A 16,615-nucleotide genomic window follows, 5' to 3' on the forward strand; every position below is an offset into this window, starting at 1 on the left:
CTAGTAATAACAAAAAATTGATTCCGAAGTCATAACATTCGCATTAATAATTATTTTTGCAAATAGAATACGATATTTATTTTTACAATATTTTTGCGATATTTTTATAAAATAAAATAAATTTAATTACGTTACATTTAAGTTTTACAATGGCCGCATTCAGCGGACTCAACAGTTGGGCAACATTACTAGATTTTTCGATGTAATTCGACGCTGATTGTTCGGATCTGAAAGTAGAAACCAATCATGTTCGATTGCTTAATGGTTGAGTCCGCTGAATGCAGCCAATGTAAAAGAGAATCTGGACATTTTCAATCTTTTGCTGATTGACCCATTTCATATTCGACCAAATATGGCGAAATTAAAGTCCAGACTCTTTTACTTGATTTTGAATTAAATTATGCAATCACTTATTCTATCTCTAGTATATATCAAGTTTATGTCGATATTGCGGGCATATTTAAGAAAATGTGCTGCCTGTGTCGCGATAAGACGCGATGGAGTGGCGTACCGTAGTGATAATAGTGTTGGTCGTGAGTCTGTGCTTCTTTATAATACCAATTAAAGTGAAGCCCAACAAAAATGTCGAGGACGCCAAACTATTTGAGAATTACATTGTCCAATATAATAAATCCTACAGGAATGATTCTACAGAATATAAAAAGCGATTCGAGTGCTTTCAGGTGATAACGATAAGTCGATCTATCAAAATCGTAGTCGCAAAAACACAGACGCGACGCACAAGTTTCAAATAATTGCGCATATATTTTCTACAAATTTAATTTTTCGTCGGATTTCATTGTTTATCTTATATATACATAATTTTCAATCCTTTAAACAAATATTTCAATTAAAAGAATATATCATATGAATCATTTATTCATGATACGACATGCGATATGCTTTAATTAATTTTATCGAGATTAACATAATAGATTGAAAGATAAAAATGTTAATGTATCGTTTTTAGACACACAACTTTTCTCGATATTTACTTCGATTATATCATATTTTTTGCATGTTTTTATTTTGGAAACTCGATACAAATTAATTCGAAATGTATATTATAATTATTACATTAATATTATATAAAACATAATAAATATATATAGGAATTAAAGAAATATATATAGTAATATAAAATTCAAATTATATAATAATGTAATTTAAAAAATTATTTTTTTGTATTTATATCAATGCTATATATAAATGCAGTTTTTGTTATTTTAGTAATATTAATTAGCAAATATAATTAATTGCAGAAATCATTGCGACACATTGAAAAGATGAATAGTTTCCAATCATCTCAAGAAAGCGCGTATTATGGATTGACGAAATTTTCTGATTTATCTGAAGATGAATTCTTACAACAAACTCTGCTTCCCGATTTATCTTTGCGAAGTAAGCATACTTTTAAGAGCAATTACAATTAACTTTAAGTAATTAACTAAGAGTAATCGCAAAAATAGGACAAAAGAGAAAATTAACATAATAATTCTTTTTTAATTTCAATAATTTTTTTAGAGAAATATTGAATTCCTTTAATAATTGTTTTGTCTTATTAAACACAAAAAATCTCAAGATTCAAATAAATCTTCAAGATTCAAAAAAATTTCAAGATTCAAATAAATCTTTAAAAGTTTTATAATTTAAAAAATTAAATATTAATTTAAATTAAAAATCTTTATTTAAAAAGTCTTTCAGAATTCAATTATAATATTTAATAAAATAAACAAAAATGTGTCGAAAGAAAGCTCAGGACACGAGTTAGATATAAATACAATACACAATTTATTCGCTAATATGAACATGGCAATTTATCAATTAGATCAAAAACATACGACGGCGTCATATTATCATCAGTATTTTACGAACTCGAGTAATCATGGGAAAAGGGCGATAATACCCCCACCGATACCCTCTAAAGTGGACTGGCGGAATCGAGGGGTCGTAGGGCCAGTTCAATACCAAGATAATTGCGGTGCGTGCTGGGCATTCAGCACTATCGGGGTGGTCGAATCCATGTATGCCATCAAAAACGGAACTTTATATCCCTTTAGCGTGCAAGAAGTAGGTCGTTATATTCCTGACACGCTTCTCTGTTTACAGTCAAGGGAACTGCTGGAAACGGCACACGCGCGTAGCCTGTGCAAAATGCAAATTTGATGAAAGTACCTTTATGCGTGTACACGTATAAATAAATTTTATCATCCAATACATTTATTATATATATATATATTGGTCGACTTTCAAAAGCCATTTAGATTTTTTCTTTTTTATTTCAGCAGTCCCCTTAATATTTCAACTTACAATCTGCCACGTTACACGTAAAGAACTACAGAAAAGTTTTAAGATTTTAAAAAGATTTGCTATATATTACTTTTTCTCGATGCTAAAAAAAATCAATAATAAAATTGGATATTTCCTGAAAATCTTTCAAGTTTTTTAGGTCTCTATATATCCATTTATATAGTTATATATAGGTCAACTGATAGTTTATCTTTTATCTCATGATACAGATGATCGACTGTATGCCGGGCAGTTACGGGTGCCAAGGCGGTGACACATGCGCTTTACTTTCGTGGTTACTGGAATCAAAAACTAAAATCATTTCTGAGAATGTTTATCCTCTTACATTGCGAAACGATCCATGTAAATTATCTAAGTAAGTGCATGCAAGTGGCAAGAGTATTTGTTTAGCAATATAAAAATATGACTTCATCTAAAGGCTTATATATAATCGTATTAATAACACAATGGCTTAAAGCGATTCAATACTATTTCAGAACTTCTGCGAAGACGACGGGAGTTAAAATAACGGATTTTACATGCAATAGGTAGTTAATTTTTATATTTATAAATTATTATTTAGCCTCAATTATTCATTTTTTTATGCGCATAGTTATAATATAAGTTAGAATATAAATGTACATGTATTTCCTGTTATGTATAATCCTAATTGCATAATTGCCGATTACACAATTTTTGCACTCTCTATGCGTCTAACATTAGTTTTCGAATACTAATCGAGCTTGTTCCAGCTTTGTAAATGCTGAAAGCAATCTTTTGACATTGCTTGGTACTCATGGACCAGTGGTGGCTGGAGTGAATGCTATATCTTGGCAGAATTATTTAGGCGGTATAATACAGTATCACTGCGATGGTTCATTCAGCCATTTGAATCATGCGGTACAGATTGTGGGATATGATATGGCAGCGAGAATACCACATTATATCATTAAGAATTCGTGGGGCTCTACCTTTGGTAACAAAGGTTACATTTACATTGCGATCGGTAAAAATTTATGCGGTAAGATTAATTAGGAAACAGGGTAGCACACATGCGACATTTGTGCTAATTAAATCTATCGACTATTTCAACAGATAATAAATCCTGTGTTCGCAGGTATAGCTAATCAAGTCTCGACGATTGATCTCGATATTTTTTAATCGACTACAACATCGCAAATCTATTTAAGGAAACAGACTGATTGTGAGAAGCCAAGGATCAATTAAATATATATATATATATATATATATATATATATATATCCTTTTTTTTACAGAACGTATATTATAGACAAAAATATCGATAAGATAATAAAATATTTTATACTAGATATATGGCAGTAATATTTCTCATGCCAATATGTTAACTGAAATATAAATATAAATATGTGAAATAATAAATGTAATTAAATTAAATATAGTCATTTACATAAAGACTGATCCAAAAGAAAATTCAATTTTTCAAGAAGTGATAATGATACTTGTAATAATTCAAAATTATACATATAATATAATTGTAAAATTATATAATTATATGTGAGCATTTTTCTTCATAATATATTATAAAAAAATTCTCAATATAATGAACTCTCAAAATATTGACCTTTATATATATATATATAAGTGTAATTAATAATTTAGAAATAATTAGTAGAAATTTTCTGGTTTTTTTTCTTTTATATCATAAATTAATTTTAAAAATTGCACAGTATATATTGAAAATCTTTCTAAAGATATAGTAGTAATTCTACTAACTTTTTACTATGTTGAAAAATTAATATATATTTTTCGACATAGTATATATTTGTTTAATCTAATTGTTATATGCAGCATAAGTACACTCAGATTGACCATATGATAAGAAAATAAAACTTATTTATAAGAGGTTTTATGAGGTCTGCTGTGTCGTGCGTACAATAACTTAGGAGTTTCATAAAGAGTCCCCTACTTTATTTTGGTAATCTTCCGAATTCCAATCGCTCCAGGCAATTGATAATTTTATCTTCATTTGTTTCGTCAGTGGTGGAATCATATGACGAGGTATCAGGAATGTTGATAAGTTGAATAAATCGAGGAAAATTTTATATCTATCGCTGTTTAACACATGAAAGAAGCAAAAAATTTGTTATTAAACTTATATACTTTCATTTGCAAATACGATTCGTAAACATAAAAAATCCGGTCCTTTCTATTAGTTATATAATATGTCATTTTCTACATATCTTTAGAAAATGACATATTATATAACTAATAGAAAACAGTTATCTGTAACTTTTGTCAATGGAATTTCTCTATTTAGCTTATTGATTTATGATGTAAAATTTGCACCGATAAAAGTTCGTGATAAATAAGAGATTGTATAAGAGAATCGTATTGCATATTTGTGCATTAATATCTATAAGTTTTCTCGTTAAATAAATTATAATATATTGAATTAATTGAAGTAATTAAATACCTTAGCGTAGATTTTAGATAATGATAACCAGAGGAACCACCAGTGCCCAATTGTTGAGATCCGATCATCCTTTGTACCATGATAACGTGATTATCTGGTAAAAGAGATTACTTTTTTCACAATGCATATATAAACGGATAAGATTGTAATGGACGCTATAATGTTCGCATATTTATATATAATTAATTAAATGTATAATTTAATTAATGTACAATTTAAAGATTAACACGTGATATATAACGTGATATATACACGTGATATATACACGTGATATATAACGAGAAGTAGATATAATATAATATATTTTATAATACATTATTAATGTGCATTTTGCTTTAATTATTATTTCTTGCGTAATCATTATTTTTAAATTATAAATAATAAGAAATTCAAAAGAAAAGAACATCAAATGTCAGTAAAATAAATATAGAAGAAATAACAAGATTTCAAAGAGAAAAAGAAAGAAAGAAAAGCTATAGCAAAAAGGAAGGCTATTTAATAAAACCTTTTTTTAAAAGAAGCATCTTGAATAAATCGAAAAATTCGAAAATAAATGAAATGTATAGTTTCAAAGTTTTATGATACGAGATATTGATGAGCATTTTCTTACACCTCCATTTTGTGATTAGTGAATCGATATCCATTAATGTCATGAGGATTTGATGCGGTTGATTGAATCGCGGCTCGTCCCGATACAAAGTAATCATTATTGCTCCTTGAAGGGCATCGTATGAAAATTTACGTTCCCCGCGCGACACAAGAGCATTGTGGAGTGATTCGTTGAAGATAGTTTCGAAAATTGCTTGCCGAGAACGTAGATTAGCCAATAAATGTTCTTTGATTTGCTGCTTTGGTTGTTTCTGAAATTTGCTCAAATTTTAATATTCAAATAATCGTCCTGTAACTTGAAAGTAAAAAAAGAAGGTTTATATATTAAAGTCTGTCTACTCTTCTTTATAATTCTCTTTTTTACAAACTTCAATATTAGTTTTATTATATAATCAAGTTTTAAGTTTTATTAAATCAATATTCACATCTAAAGTTAATTAAAAAGCAAAATTTTTCGTGAAACTTATTTTTTTACTTATTTCCAGAGTTTTTAATCTTAAAATTATTTCATAATATTTCGCATTATCTATCGACATTATTTCTAAGAAGAACTCCAAAATTGTTAATAAGAGATCTTAGATAATTGTATAATTTATATTATATAATTGAGATTATATATATATATATATATATATATATATATATAAACATGTTTATATATATATAAACATGATTACATGTGCGGCCTGTTCTTGCTCGGTCAGCATCTTCTCCACCGATCGCTTGTATTTTCCCCAAAAATCGAAATCATGAGCCTCAAGTCCTGGTGTCCTGGTTAACCATTTTTGAACCAGAATACTGAGACTATGCTCCTCTTCTGATCGCTTGATCGCCTCGATAGCTTTAGGATCTCTCCCAAAGATCCTCATATAACTCTGATTATATTTGACTCTATGCTCCCGTTTCACGCCCAATTTGTTCTCTAGTAAACGGAATTGTAGTGATTGGAAACCTGACGCTGGACATAAGTAGTCTCGAAATGCCATAAAATCCAATGGCGTCATCGTTTCCAAAATCGTTACTTGATCCACCAATAGCTACAAATTAAAATAAATTAAATAATATTCGTCTGTAAATCATTGTCATCGTTGTCACATAGTGTACATTTTATGAAAATCGAATAAAATAACAGTGATGACAAGTTAAAATTATCTGATGAGAAATATGTTCATATAATTTTATATTGTGCAATTATTTTGACATTTGATCAGGATTCTATTGATTAACTGCGCGCGCTTAAGATTAGCAAATTTAATAAGAAAAAACAAATTTCTTAATTGTAACAGTAATTATAAAAAAATACATATTTAAACAAATGGTAAATTTTATAAGTACAAACAAATGTGCTCAAAACATCTTTATCGATTTGTCAACGCGACTGCATTCGCATTTCTATGGGTACCAGCGTAAATAAAGGGTGCATAACTACAATGCATTTTTAATGTGGTGCATTATATAAAATGCACGACAATGAACAAATATAATTGTATTCTTTATGAAATGTGAAAAGATAATTTTTCAAATTTTTGTTTGTTCAATAAAGTACTTCTCATAATTTATAAATTATTTTTTGCTAACTAATATATTCATATTTTGCATATGTATAATCATAGATAATTTATTATGTTTACACTTTGTGAACTTTATTGAAAATAAATTTGTGATATCCAGAATCGATCTGATTTCAATTGTAATTCTGTCTCAAGATATTTGATATTATGTTCTCATGCATATCGAGAATGCTCATGAAGAACCGTTTTGTTGAACCTAAATAAGAAAAGATTCGACCACACCTTCGTTTTGCGGTATTGAAATAGAGTAACGAGAATTTATTACCTAACATGACATTTTTTTCTCTCTTCTCTTTATAATAGAAACAGATAGACGGTATCGCATGTCATCTAAGAATATGATCTTACTCAGATATCTCTGTGTGGTTCCCATATTCTGACTTATAATACATAAAAAAAGAGGACAATGTCCGTCATGTTTTAAATATCAATAATATCGCTTTAGAAAATATCGCTTTAGTCGAGAAAATATCAATCTCGAACGAAATCTCTATCTATGAAAAATGAGATGACATCATTAAAATTTTATTTTTCCTTGTATTTATCTATTTTATACTCTTGTAAATTATTATGTTCATTTAAAATTTCGATTTACAAACATCATATATGTAGTTACAAAGTACTCTACATATGTTTTTAAAAATGTGTACATATGTGTACATATGTGAAAAAATATGTGACAGTAAACAGCTTTGTCTAGTGACATAGAAAAATTTGATTATGTCGAAGGGACGCGTAGACTGTTACGAGCTAATCGGCTTGTGATTAAGGGCCATTCAACCCTTCATTGCCATCACTGTTATTGTAAAATAAGCAGATTTATCTGTATACATTTAATTAGTGCCTCTCTCTAATTAGATTATTAGATATAAAAATACATCTTATTTTTCTTACAATGATTTCTTTCCAAAATAAATTGTTTGTAAAACGTACTTTTAGGATGAGTACAATGCGATTTAATCGCCTCAGAATCTCCAAGGTATTCGACTCTTTCAAAATGTAAGAAACTCCATTATCCTGTTTGGTAATCGAATGATTGCTGGAAAATTTATTGGATGCGTCGTAACTATTGAATTCCGAACTGAAGAGCGCCTTAACGGAATCGAGCTCAAAAATAATTTGTTTGAACCAAAGTTCATAGGCTACGACAATCAAAATGTATGCAATTAAACAATTAAAGTTATATGCATCGTATCAATCAATATTTAAAATATGAGTTTAAATATTACATATGTGTGTGTCTGTGTGTCCGGCAAATTACGTTTCTAAAGCAAAATTTTTTATTAAAAGAATTAAGAACAATCTTTATATATTATATTTCGTATATTTCATTCTTATAAAATTGTTTTGCTATTTTTATCAAGAATAACACATTTTGATAAATTGTTTTGATAAAATGTTTTGATAAATTTGACAATATTCATTTTTTTCCTCAAAATGTTGATTGATTCATTTTTCATTTTAATGAACAAATATTAAGCAAATAATTGAGAAAACATTCCTGAGAAAGTATCCAATACTATCAAAATAAAATTCATATTAAAGATAGTGAGATATAGTGAAGAAATTAAATAATTAATTGCATAGTATTTCACGTTTTGTAATATTTTTTCATCAACATAGAAGAAATAAGATATATCTACAAATTTAATTGTTAAATATCATTAAAAATTAATAATACCTTGATGAGTAATAATAAAAAGGTGTTCATCATGAATTTCATTGTTATATTCAGCGCTAAGAAGTCTTTGTGCAGATAATATCTTGTCCAAACACAGATATTCGTTATACAACATCACTGGTCTTTGTTTTAATTTATCCTCATCCTGATCGTGATCTTCTCTTCGCAAGATATGTTCGTTGTTATCTCTTTTTGTTACAGAAGATTGCATTACAAATAAAAAAATAATATTCAGTGAAATCTAATGTTGATGACGTTAGAACTTAACGCAATAATAATTATATTGTGAAATATTTTTATCATTATTTTATCGTTTAAAAATATAGATATGAATGTACAAATAATGCAAAGTCGCATAACTAAATGTAAGTAATGATAATAAGTAAATGTATTCTCATAATTTCTTTCATAATTTCTCGTAATAATATTTAATGAAAAGTATATTTAATAATGTTGCAAGTCAATTTTTTTAGAATAAAAGAAGTAGAATATTGAATACTGAAGTGGAAGAATTGAAATCACTTCGATTAACTTAATCAATTTAATTTATCAAATGATATCTGCATTTCATTAAAATATTATTTTGATGTGCACATATTATCGTATATATATGTATTTAAATCGTGTAAATATTATATTTATAATATTATTTTTGTATTAAAAAAAAATAAGAAACAATGAATGATACTAATAACAAAAGTATTAGTTACAACATATAATAAAAGTTTTAATATTTTATATAATAGCGCGTTTTATATAATAGTTTGATGGTACATGTCTAAAAGACATCTAAAAGACGACTTAAAGACGTCTTAAAATTCTCTAGACATCTTTAAGTCATCTTTTGGCCTTTTTGTGCTGTCTGAGTAGCTATTAGAAAAAACTTTCAAAAATAAGTGTATTTATGTGATTGATAAATCTATCATTATAATTTTCTAGCGATCTTTTTTTGTGATTCTTAACGAGATAAAGAAATAGCAATAAATATTTAAATATTTCAAATTTAATTATTTCAGAATGAAGGGTTGAAAGAGTATTTTACTTACGAGATATCACCTGATATTGGACAAGCCATTTTTAAAATATATGTGTCCTCACTATGCTGTGAAAAATAGATGAGAAAACTTTGTAACAAAGTGTTTTTAATATTTTTTTCTTTTAAATAAATATAATAATTACTCTATAGAATAAAAAATAAAAAGAATAAAAATAATAAATTAAAATTCTATCAGAAAATAAATGTCTATTGAGATTCTTTAAATATAACTTTTTGAGATCACACGCAACACACGTTGTCGAAGAGATGGATGACGCACGACTAAAGGTTCGATTGGCTAAAGGTCGATTAGAAACTATCTTCTTTATATAACATAACAATATTGCAATCAAAAAGATGTTAATGTCATGATTTCACAATAACTATAATATTGTCATTATACATAATTGATTTATCATATTACAAAAATCTCAACAAAAAATAAACTTGGAATTAATTTTGATAATATACAAAAGTTATTTTTGTTTTTATTTATCGTAAAGAACAATAGTACTGTTCATCGTTCTACTTCGATACATAAGTATTATTTATCATTACATAAGAGAGTGATTAGAAATTTTTTTGTAAAAGATTAAATAAAGTAAGCATATTGTCCTCCTTTTTTATTCCTAATTAGAGTTAAGTTTTGTCGATAAATTGTTATCCGTTGCAGAATTCTATAATGTCGGTCGCGAATTTCTTTCAATTCTTTCTATTTATTCCTTTCCACGATAGATATCGGGTCATGTATATTTTAATGACAATATTATTATATAATAATAACGAAAATATTTCAAATGTCTCTCTCTCTCTCTCCCTTTCTTTCTTGTACGCGAGAATAAATATTTAATACAGGAAGTAATTAGAAACGACCATACTGGCAAATTTTATTAAAGTGAATCACGACGTTTCGACCATGGTTTTGGTCCTTTTCGAATGAAAATAATTTAGTTAATTATTCTATCGTGAGAAATAAGGAAATCACTTCGTCAAGATTGTTATGTCAACCGTCTCCATCAACACACAGAGAAAGACTGGCTTAAAATATTTAATAACTATTAATAATAATTATAATAAACATGGTGATATTGGATAGTAATGAAATGTCTATCATGCACATTTAATCTTCCACCGGACATGCAATTTCCGGAAATTTTGATAATTCCACATCGCTGATTAATTTTATTCACTTCTGTCAGAATGCTGCTCTTATTCAACCGCGTTTTCAGCCATTACATTCGTTAATTTCGACTGTACATTATCAGACAATCTAATGCATATTTACAGATAAAACTAATTTCAAAACTCTATTTTTACAAAAAAAATTGATCATTAAAAAATAAACAAGTTTCATTTGAAACATAAATGTTATATATTAACATATATATAATATATAGTAATAATATTCTCAATTAAAAGATTATTTTGTATTTTGAGATCTCTATGAGTCTATTCGTTTTAAATAAATATCAATTATAATACAAACATATATAAATAAAAATACTCTGTATCCGAGAGATTCTAAGTAAAAAGAGACATTTAATTTTTTTCTAATCTTTAATATTTCCACATTTTATGTTGTAATTAAGATAAATTAATCGATTTAATAAAGTGGAAGTTTTTGAAAATTTAACGTTTAACAATTGCGCATGGATTTTTCTCAAAATTAAATTCATATAATTTATTATCAAAAGCAACTTATTATTAAAAAAGACTGAAATAATACGTATAAATTATAAATAAAAAGAAAACATTCTTCGTGATAAATAATATTTTCTGAGAAACATTTTACGATTAAATTCTTAAAAGTATTATCTTGAAGTGTTAGCTTTGTAATTTTTATTTGATCTATTTCATATTTTCAATATTTCGATTATGATATGGATTACAATTCGATACTCTGAAATATTTTTTCAATCCTTTATTATGAATCGAAGCTAAACCAAAAAAAAAAAATAATTATATCAACACAGATAATCTTTTGTCATTAAATTTAATGATTCATATATATTATTATCATCAAATTAAGTAAAACTACGAAATGTGATAAAAACTACGAAATGTGATAAAAAATATCAGTACTGTATTGAAACTAAAAAAATGTAATTTTTATTAAATATTAAATGTTAAATGTATTTTTCCATTTGATTGAATCAATTAGTCTATCTTGTTTGTAACATAAAGTTGGAATATTAAAAAGATTAAAACAAAATTAAATATATTTTTTCTTGTTATAATAAAATAAAACTATATATATTTTATTTTATATATTGCAATCTTTTTAATTTATAATTATTTTTAAATATATTTCGTATATATTTTATTCAAAATATACACTAAAACTGTTATTCAAAAATATCTTTGATTACATTACAACTCTTGTTTATGTAATGATGCTTATCTCATCAAGAAATGTTTTATCATAATTACCGAGAATAGACATTATGTTCATATTGAACGTATTCATCGTTAATTTCTGATATTTCGTCTAACGATCGTGCGTTAGATTCGTCCTCTAGTGTTCTGCGGATGTGATCTTAAGATTGTAAGCAAGTCGACACGCCCGGAAGTTCAAGTGGATATGTGAGGTTTAATTGCTGTAATATAATCAGCACTTATCATTAGAGAAACGCGAAATGATATTGAAACAGATGTGATTTTTGCATAATCATTAGCATTGAGCTTGACATCCTTTTAGTTTCATTACGTTTCTTTTTTTGCCATGTGTTGTTGCGTTTACGAATAGCGAGTAGCGAGTAGTTTCTCGGCTGCAATTTGCATAAATTAATACCTCCTGCTATCCTCGTTTTCCTGTTTAGCGTTCGTTATTACATTTTCTCTCAAGGCGCGCATAGAGGTCTGCCTGTTGTGTATAACAATTTTCTAAGTATATATAGCACGGTTCCTATACAAAAAATCTTATATATTATTATATTATATTCTTATATAGGCTTTACTTGAATGAACAGCATACTTTTACATATATAAGCAAAAATTAAATATTATAAATATTTTTATAAAAATAAAATAATAATAAAATATGTAGCAAAAATATATTTTAGCGGCTTAAAATTTGTATAATTTGTCTTTTAAAATGAATGTACAAAAAATAATAATATAAAATAAGCTTACGCAATAATAATTGATATAGAAACAATGTAAGGAATGTATCAAGGTGAAAGCGTGTGGGTAAAAATCTAAATTACAATGTTAGGATTAAGATAACGATGATTTACCTCGCAGCATTAACATGCGTGCTTATTGTTAGTACATATATTTGGCCGATTACTTCTTTTCCCGAGCGGAAACTGCTGGTACAATCTCCGGAATTTTCTTAGAATGAGAGTTCGTTCTGTCGCAATCGAGTGCAACGACGTAAAATGAAGATAATGCACCGGCTGATTATTTGTCCGCAGTTTCGTTACTTTATGCCCGTCGGGTTGGGTCGACGCATTAAATCACGCGGAATCCGTTTTACGGATTAAAGTAAGAACCTGGGAAAAAGAGAGAAGTTGCGCTCTCGATCTCGTACACGCGGTATATACGAGGTCTTTCCTTTTTCTCACGATTACGATAACCTACTTTTCGTGATAGTTCGTTGTACCGCGAATAGCAAACTTGCTCCTTCCAGAATCCCGTCATCCTCGATCGGGTAGAACATTATTTCGAAGGAGATGATAAAGTACATGTATATATATAAATATATATATATATATATATATATATATATGTAAATGTATATAAAATTGTACATAAAATTGGGTGTCATTTTAAAGACAAAACGCTACGCCGGAGATGCGCTTGCGAATTTATGCAATAAGTTTCCAACATTGGACCCATCTTGAACGTATCTAATTGCTGGTATGCGGTGTTCATTAATTGCGACCGGAAAAAACATTTCACAATACAACAGAATCGTTCGAGCCATAGCACTTAAACGACCGTCACCGGTGCATTTCCTATATACATGCATTTATTTTAGCTTCAGCAAATTTTGCATAACGATCGTATTTCCTATCCCGTAATTGCACTTGTAATCAGTCAAATGCAAACAATCAATGTTCTTCTTTGACACATTTCGCGATAAAATTCACATTCGCTGCCTATGATTTCGTATACATATGCAAAAATTTTGTTGCGGAAATCATTTATATTGAAATCACAGAAACGACAAGAAATCAATTTCAATATCTTAAGATAATAAATTTAGAATCTTTAAATTTCTAATGCGCATTTGTGAAACTATTTATATCTACGTTTTTATTTCTTCTCTCTCGTGACTTTTTATGCTTGCATCTAGAGAAGCAGCTATTATGTCACGACGCGACGTAATATGAATTGATTGAAATAAAACGATATTTTGTGTCTTATTTATAAGATAGAACTTTATTTAAGACAAAGATGTACACTTAAGAGTTAGTCGCCATGCTTGAACCGAGATGTTATTTACAAATGACAAACAAGGTATGAATTTTTTAGATTTTCGAAATGGATCTCTATCTTGTTTAAAAAAAGGATGAAATTATTCTTTCAAAATAAGGAATAGCGGAAATTTTGAGAATAAAGATTTTGATAAGAAGGAAATGAGGTTTTGACAATTGGATAGTGAGATCGATAGATATAAACAAAAGTTTCATAAGATTGTGATTCATTTATGATGTAGAATTAGGAAGTGTTTGCGTTTATACTGTTTAAAAAAGACTTAAAAACACATATAAGTTTCAGAACTTGAGACAAAAGATTGCAGCACATAATAAATCTCTTAAGAACGAGAAATCAAAAAGCAAACTAAGGCTGATAGATTGCTGTGAATTAGAAAATCACTTTTCGCGAAGGAATAAAATAATATTTGCATTATAATGTACCAAGTAATATTGAAATATTTGTTGCGACAAATCGATGTAGCAAGTGAAATATTTGATGCGACTGCGGAAGCACGTGAGAAGTTGGTTAATGAGATACCATTTACTATGATTATTCCTTCTATCTTGGATATTCTCTCCGCGTGCTCGCCAACATTTATGAGAAATTCTGTTGGTACTGCCTTATGCAAGGTTTTATGCCTTATTTCCATTAAACATATACATATATATGCATATATAAACACAATTTATTTATTTATGACATATTTGATACAATTATTTGTTTTAATTTCTTCCCATCAAAGATTTTGAATACAGAAATAATTTCTTGCGTTTGATGTATGTGTTTGATGTATATATATTTTAATGATATATCGGTATTATACTGATATCACTGTTACAGTGTTTATATAATATTCTTGCAATATATGTTTATATAAAAGTAACGAGGTTATTTTTAAATATATACAAAAATACTTTTTAATATCTTTTTAATATCAACTTCACATCTTGTTTGCTGCATATAATTAATTTTAGTTTGTTATTATTTAAATTCTTATAACAAATATTATTTTAATTATATTATACATTTGGCTTATCAGCAAAAAAATTTTGTTATAAAATAACTCTACATAAATTAGTCAAATTTGCAAATTTATATTTTGATATGAAGAGTGTTATAATGACCAAATAAAATCAAAACGAGATATTTCGCTGCAAAGCAACATTATATAAATTAGTCAAATTTTTGAATTTATACATTCTATTATACATACATATGAATTCTTAAATTTACACATACTTCTATAAGTATATTGAAAACGAGAGAGAGTTATTAATGGACATGTATGTCCTATGAAAAATTTATATTTTATGGTACATTCCATTTCCATTCCTCTTCTAATAGTCGAGTCATCACTGAATCGTCGATAATGCATGAAATTATTATTTATTCACGTATAGTCCCCATGAGTTTCCGTGCGCGCGCACCGTAAATGTTACATCTCGCAGCGACTATTACGAAGCAATAAATGGTACCTTGATCACCCAGTAAATTATGTTTGCAATGTCCCTAACAGTATCATAATTAACGTTATGCCAATTTACACGTAAACAATTATTACCACGATATCATATAATGTTCATAATCTGTATGTGCACGTGTGCATGTGTGTGCTTCGCAATGCATGTGTACCTTTTCGCGGAGATGCATCAAATATTACACTGCACAAATATTACAATGCTGACATATGTAGTATAATGCGCGACGCTTATATATAATAATAATCCTCAATTTCCATGAAGTCCAATGTGATTTGGCCCAGGTTGATTCTCGCCAAACGTGTTTTCACTTTCTTGTGTCCTTTTTAAAATTCCTCGTATACGCCAGTCCTATTTTTAGATGTGCCCCAAAAAGAGAAATGAGATTGCCCTTTATCTTCGTATTAGTCACAGGTAGTCGGCATTCCACCTATTCGTGCATTATGCTTTGCGATCTATCGTCCTTGAGCTCTGCGAACAATAGAAAGATTTTATATCTCAGAATTATTATACTATTAATATTTGCTAATTTTTACAAATAATATACAACTTTGTAATTATTCTTAAATATATATATGATTAATAGCTATATATAATATAATATAATATTATATAATATAATATATATGTATATATATATATATATATATATATATATATATATATGATTAATAAGTTTTTAATAGATTTTTTTGCATTAAAAATAACATTTTATATTAAAAGAGAATATTAAACAGTTTCCTTAGTCTTTTTATAATGATATTTCTAATTTGAATAAATCTAAATATATATAACTGTCTAAAGGTCTCGATTAATGAATGTTTAAATATAAAATAATACGGCTTTGTTGTTTATTTTATTTGAAGAAATTAAAAACAATATATGTAGATTTAAAAAAAAAATTTCTTAATATGCCTGATTATATTTTTTACTGATGATTAATTATATTAAAAATAACTAGAAATCATTAAAAATTTCTCAAAATTTAAAAATTTCTTTTTATACGCGTTTTTTTTATTACTTGCGAGAGCATATAGCGTGGTGAAATTTATGCTTCTTGATAAAAAGTAT

The 16,615-nt window shown here is 27.5% G+C and overlaps 2 protein-coding genes and 1 long non-coding RNA gene across 3 annotated transcripts in view; 1 reads left to right on the plus strand and 2 right to left on the minus strand.

The window, feature by feature from the left end:
• The first annotated feature begins 447 nt into the window (after nucleotides 1-447).
• On the plus strand, nucleotides 448-3,525 carry LOC105256710 (cathepsin O). The gene is made up of 7 exons (XM_011266876.3): nucleotides 448-683; nucleotides 1,263-1,401; nucleotides 1,829-2,070; nucleotides 2,520-2,665; nucleotides 2,787-2,837; nucleotides 3,042-3,310; nucleotides 3,407-3,525. The coding sequence occupies exons 1-7, from the start codon at nucleotides 498-500 to the stop codon at nucleotides 3,448-3,450; spliced, it is 1,077 nt and encodes a 358-aa protein (XP_011265178.1). The 5' UTR covers nucleotides 448-497; the 3' UTR covers nucleotides 3,451-3,525.
• Nucleotides 3,526-4,147: 622 nt separating this feature from the next.
• Nucleotides 4,148-9,967, minus strand: LOC105256711 (tryptophan 2,3-dioxygenase). The gene is made up of 8 exons (XM_011266878.3): nucleotides 9,873-9,967; nucleotides 9,652-9,707; nucleotides 8,606-8,793; nucleotides 7,858-8,066; nucleotides 6,031-6,390; nucleotides 5,355-5,604; nucleotides 4,745-4,838; nucleotides 4,148-4,382 (listed from the first exon to the last, which is right to left on the minus strand). The coding sequence occupies exons 2-8, from the start codon at nucleotides 9,678-9,680 to the stop codon at nucleotides 4,220-4,222; spliced, it is 1,293 nt and encodes a 430-aa protein (XP_011265180.1). The 5' UTR covers nucleotides 9,681-9,707; nucleotides 9,873-9,967; the 3' UTR covers nucleotides 4,148-4,219.
• A 5,490-nt stretch (nucleotides 9,968-15,457) lies between these two features.
• The window catches only part of LOC112638284, a 213,180-nt gene continuing 212,022 nt past the window's right edge, over nucleotides 15,458-16,615 (minus strand). The window contains exon 3 of the long non-coding RNA XR_003122937.1: nucleotides 15,458-16,015. This is a non-coding gene — a long non-coding RNA (uncharacterized LOC112638284). The remainder of the gene's footprint in view (nucleotides 16,016-16,615) is intronic.

This window comes from Camponotus floridanus, unplaced genomic scaffold (assembly GCF_003227725.1).
Source record: "Camponotus floridanus strain SB8 unplaced genomic scaffold, Cflo_v7.5 scaffold28, whole genome shotgun sequence".
Taxonomy (NCBI): Eukaryota; Metazoa; Arthropoda; class Insecta; order Hymenoptera; family Formicidae; genus Camponotus; species Camponotus floridanus.